The sequence below is a fragment of the Pelmatolapia mariae genome, linkage group LG22 (genome assembly GCF_036321145.2).
Source record: "Pelmatolapia mariae isolate MD_Pm_ZW linkage group LG22, Pm_UMD_F_2, whole genome shotgun sequence".
NCBI lineage: Eukaryota > Metazoa > Chordata > Actinopteri > Cichliformes > Cichlidae > Pelmatolapia > Pelmatolapia mariae.
In genome coordinates, this window is record NC_086245.2 from 25,847,344 (window position 1) to 25,852,002 (window position 4,659).

Genomic DNA, 4,659 nt, shown 5'->3' on the forward strand with positions numbered 1-4,659 from the left:
ATGCACAGAAGATGCTGTTGAAAAACTAAATAATGTTTTAGAAACTGTTAAAGCCAAGTCTATGCACAAGTACAAGTAGACTCTGCATCTTACACTCTTAACCCGAATTAGTTGACTTTACTCGCAAATTGCGAGGAAACCCGTTGCCTTATACCACTTTAGTTTTTACACAAGCTGAAACTAAATACGTTTAGTTTAACTAACATGGAATGTTAAGTTTTTACACAAGCTGAAACTAAATAGGTTTAGTTTGACCAACTTGGAATCATAAGTTTTTACACAAGCTGAAACTAAATATTTTTAGTTTTATTAACATGGAATACTACGTTTTTACACAAGCTGAAACTAAATAGGTTTAGTTTAACTAACATGGAATGTTAAGTTTTTACACAAGCTAAAACTAAATATTTTTAGTTTTATTAACATGGAATACTACGTTTTTACACAAGCTGAAACTAAATACTTTTAGCTGTATTAATATAACATGAATTTTCATATTCATATTTTTTTGTGTAGTCAGAATTATTGAATAACAAGATATTACTTGTTACTGGTACTTACTAAAAAAATTAGATTGTATTTTCCTCTAACAAAATAACTTTTTTATGAATTATAAAAAACATTGTTACAATGAAGTTGGATAGGAAAAAAAACAAAATCTTCAAATGCTCCAATGCATTTTATTTTTAAGAAAAAGCCACAACAAAGCCAATGTTAATTTGTCTGTGTGGTAGTTGAATGTGTGTGTGTTTGTGTGGTAGTTGAATGTGTGTGTGTTTGTGTGGTAGTTGAATGTGTGTGTGTTTGTGTGGTAGTTGAATGTGTGTGTGTTGTGTGGTAGGTGAATGTAACAACCAACAAAAAACAGAATTCCCAAAAATTCCCTGTTACAAACAGGATCTGCACCATCTGCCTACATTAAGGCAGGTCAACAGACATACTAACAAAGACTTTCTAATTAGAACAATATCCAACTCCATCTACAAAGACTTATGATGCAACAACTTAAACAATGTCTGTCTTTCAGGTACAACTCTTCAATTTTTACTTTCACGTCACATGCTTCTGCTCACTTCTAAAGCATCTAAGTGTGTGTGTGTGTGTGTTTGTGTGTATAGAAGTTTATGTGTAGTGTTTTTTGTTTGTAGGTGTTGTATGGGACTGTTCTGACTGGGTGCTGAATGTGTCTGTTTCTGCGTTTTGTGCCTTTTTGTTGGGCTGTTTTACAGAACCAAAAAGGTGAGGAAAAAAAACAAACATGTCACAGTAGAGATGACATCACTTTACATTGTAAGCTGATTTTTCAAAGATTGTATCTTTGGCTTTAGGTCAGTGTGGCCTAATGAGAGCAAAATCTGTTGGATGAACAGAAAGGTCAGCTTCATACTTTTAGGATAGTTAAGATGGAGTGCATACGTGAGTCCAAACAGAATGCACATTGCTTTAGGCAGATCTTGGATGTTTTCCATCACGACTTCTCCCTCAATGATAATTTTCAACAAGGTTGGACTTGGATGCTGGGCAGATGTGAGCACAGCCTCTTCACGCTCAGTGAGAAGAATCCCGATGTCAAGGTCACGGAAAAAATCAGCATCTGATTCCTTGTAAAACAAAAGTACATAATCATTAGAATACTCGTTACAAAAATAAACTTCAATCATGATACCATGAGAGTGTCATAGTGAAATGTAAAAGAAAAGAGTGGAATAGAGGCTTCGGGAACACTTGGAAGTGCTATAAAACAATCTTCATAAGTAGATTGACAGGGTTATTGAAACAAAAAACAACAACCAACCAACCAGCGTTTAAATATGCAGCATAATATAGGAAGGAACGTCGATACACCAATCAAAATGTAGGGGTGGTACCTTCAATTTAATTGGGTCAAAAGCAATTTGAACTGGATCAGTATAAGTGATTTTTCAGACTTGATCCGGTTCTAATTCCATTCTAATTGTGTTAATTACTTCCTTTTATACTTAGACATTCTTTCTTTGCATTCCTTTTGATATTTTATTTTTCATATTATTTTTCTTTTGTTCTTTTTTCCAAATATATTTTGTGCATTTCCAGGTTGATTATTGTTTCCTATAACCTCAAAGCGTTTTATTTACTGCAGGCGTCTGTCCAATCAACTCTTGACCTTCTCTGTACACCTTGCATGTGGGTGAAGCTGTGCCAGGAGACGTTTGGCTAAAAGAACACAAGAGTGTACTTACAAAGCCTGCTTTGAAGAAGGTTGAAGGATTGTCCCCCAGGATGATTGGAAGCCCTCTGAGCACCTGTGTCCGGATTGCAGTTGGGTCAGTAGTCTTTGGGAATGAAACAGAATAACAAATTAGACGACTAAAATAAAACAAAATAACTTATCAGTAAGAAAGCTACTGATCAACAATAAACTGAATTACACAAACTATAGACTGGGACTATGATGTTTGTAAAACCTGTAAAGAACAATACTAAACATAATTTGTATGAACTTACATTGGTCTGTTGTGAAATCTGAGTCAACAACTGTCCAACATTCCCTCTCTTGGAACGAAATAACTCAAGGAAACGAGGACTGTGCCGATCGATGTTCTCATAAAATTCCTGCTTGAGGTTCTTGCCCACAATCCTGCTGAACTCCATGAACACCTGAAAAATACAGAAAGAGAGAGAGAGTAAAAAAAAAGCACTTAACATAACCAACCTGTACAAGACAAGCCATCTGCAAAGTAGAGCTGGAGAAACAGCCATGAATGTCATTTTTGTGGAATTTTAAGTTTTGATGTTTCTATGTATAAACGACATGCTCCACATTAAAGTCATCCATGTTTTCCTTAAAGGGGTCAAAAGAAATCGACATCTAGGCACATTATATAAAACACAGATAGTTATTAGTTATCTTTGCTTTTGTGAACATACCTGATCTTCTGTGAAGAGGGCAGGCCAGCGTTTCACCATCATGTTTATGGGGGGTTCAGAGTCCACAACCTCTTTTCTTCTCAAAGCAAAAGTCTGATCCATCTTTTGTTTTACAAGAAGTCCATTTGGGGTTCTCTTCTGCATTTCATCAGCCAAGTCCTTACGGGCCTCTTCCAGGGCAGCTTGATCAAATCCATCCGGAAAGTTGGGCAAGTAGTTGATTTCACCTTTCTTTGCCTTTTTTATCCGCTTGTTTGCTGGTTGTCCATCTGATGAATGCCTTCCCCGCTTACCGGCATTTACTGCAACATCAAGGCATCCTGATTGCCTGCGCTTTGTTCTATAATTTCCCATTTTATGCTTTAGACTATTTTTCCAACCACAACAGCGAGTGACAGAGCCTCGCTCCTGGAGACAGGGGTGTTTGTTTATCAGTGCTGTTGCAACACTTTCAAACTGAGCAGCAGTTGGGTATGCTGTGTAGCTATACATGCTTTCTGCCAGTCTCTCTAGTATCTCATGTTTCAGCTCTTTTGAGACCTTAAGGTGTGTTCCTTCACTCATAAACAGCAAATCTGCTTGCCTCAGTCTATACTCCACATCAACAGAAAATGTTGGAATGTCAAAAAATTCTGGCCATGGTTCACGTCGATCCTGAGGTGAATGTGAGAGTATCTCTGTATCTGCAGTACTTGTGTCGCTAAAGACGTCATCAGATGAGACAGGCACCAGGTCAAAGACAGGCAGGACTTTAATGGTTGGTTTTTCTGGAAGTTCTTGAAGATCTGTTAGATTACATAGTTCATTATTGAATTCAGGGTATTGGAATTGGAGACTGAAGTTGTATTGAAGTCCCAGTGACTCTCGAAGCTTGGTTATCAAGTCTTTTACTGTAGAAGGCCTTGAATGTAGGATGACTTTCCTTATATCTGCCTCTGTTAGAATGACTCTCATGGTCATTTTCTGGTTTGCAGTCATCTTGGAAATAGAAACAACAATTAGAATATAACTTTACATATAAAAAAAGGAATTTAACGGCTAAACAATCACTATGTGCATCACAAAAATAGTTGATTAATGCATTTGTTGCCTAAATTCAGTACACTTTTTTTTCCTTCAGAAGAAACATCACTATGAAAATAATTAAGATAACTTAAATGATAGAAGTGTTTATGATTTCAAGTCAAAATATTTGAGAGCATCATACTGGGCTTTGGAAAACACTGAACAAGCTGAACTATCACCAACACAGAAACAAGTTATGAGTACTATCCAGAGGGGGAAAAAACTATGGATGTCCATGAGATTGAAGTTGTACATCCAATAAATGTGTGTTGTTTTTGTTGGTGTTGCTTGTGTCTGTGTGGTACATGACTTTGTTGTTTGTCTTGGTGTTCTATGTAAGATAAGAAAATTATGATTTATCCTGAGATTTAAGTGGTAATTCCATTTTTTAGTCTATTTCTATAGAAGCCCCCCTACTCAAATGTACAAGAAAAACATTTACTAAAATAGTCAGACATTTATGAAAAAATATAAAACCCTTCTCAGACTGTATTATTATATATTTCATCATGAGCTCTAAAATTAGACAAAAAACCTTACAGTCTAGACTGATTGCAGAAACCACACTTTTGCTTTTTAGCATATAATATGACGCTTGAGGGTCACTACTAAATGTTGACCATATGTGTATGCTGGAAGAGGGAACACATCATTTAGATCTTTCAGCTGCACCACACACAGAGAGGG

The 4,659-nt window shown here is 36.2% G+C and overlaps 1 protein-coding gene across 1 annotated transcript; it reads right to left on the minus strand.

The window, feature by feature from the left end:
* Positions 1-759: 759 nt before the first annotated feature.
* Positions 760-3,659, minus strand: LOC135932406 (sterile alpha motif domain-containing protein 3-like). Its single transcript, XM_065469893.1, has 4 exons — positions 2,908-3,659; positions 2,485-2,637; positions 2,220-2,312; positions 760-1,601 (listed from the first exon to the last, which is right to left on the minus strand). Exons 1-4 carry the CDS (start codon positions 3,469-3,471, stop codon positions 1,284-1,286), a joined length of 1,128 nt encoding a protein of 375 aa, XP_065325965.1. The 5' UTR covers positions 3,472-3,659; the 3' UTR covers positions 760-1,283.
* Between the last annotated feature and the right edge of the window lie 1,000 nt (positions 3,660-4,659).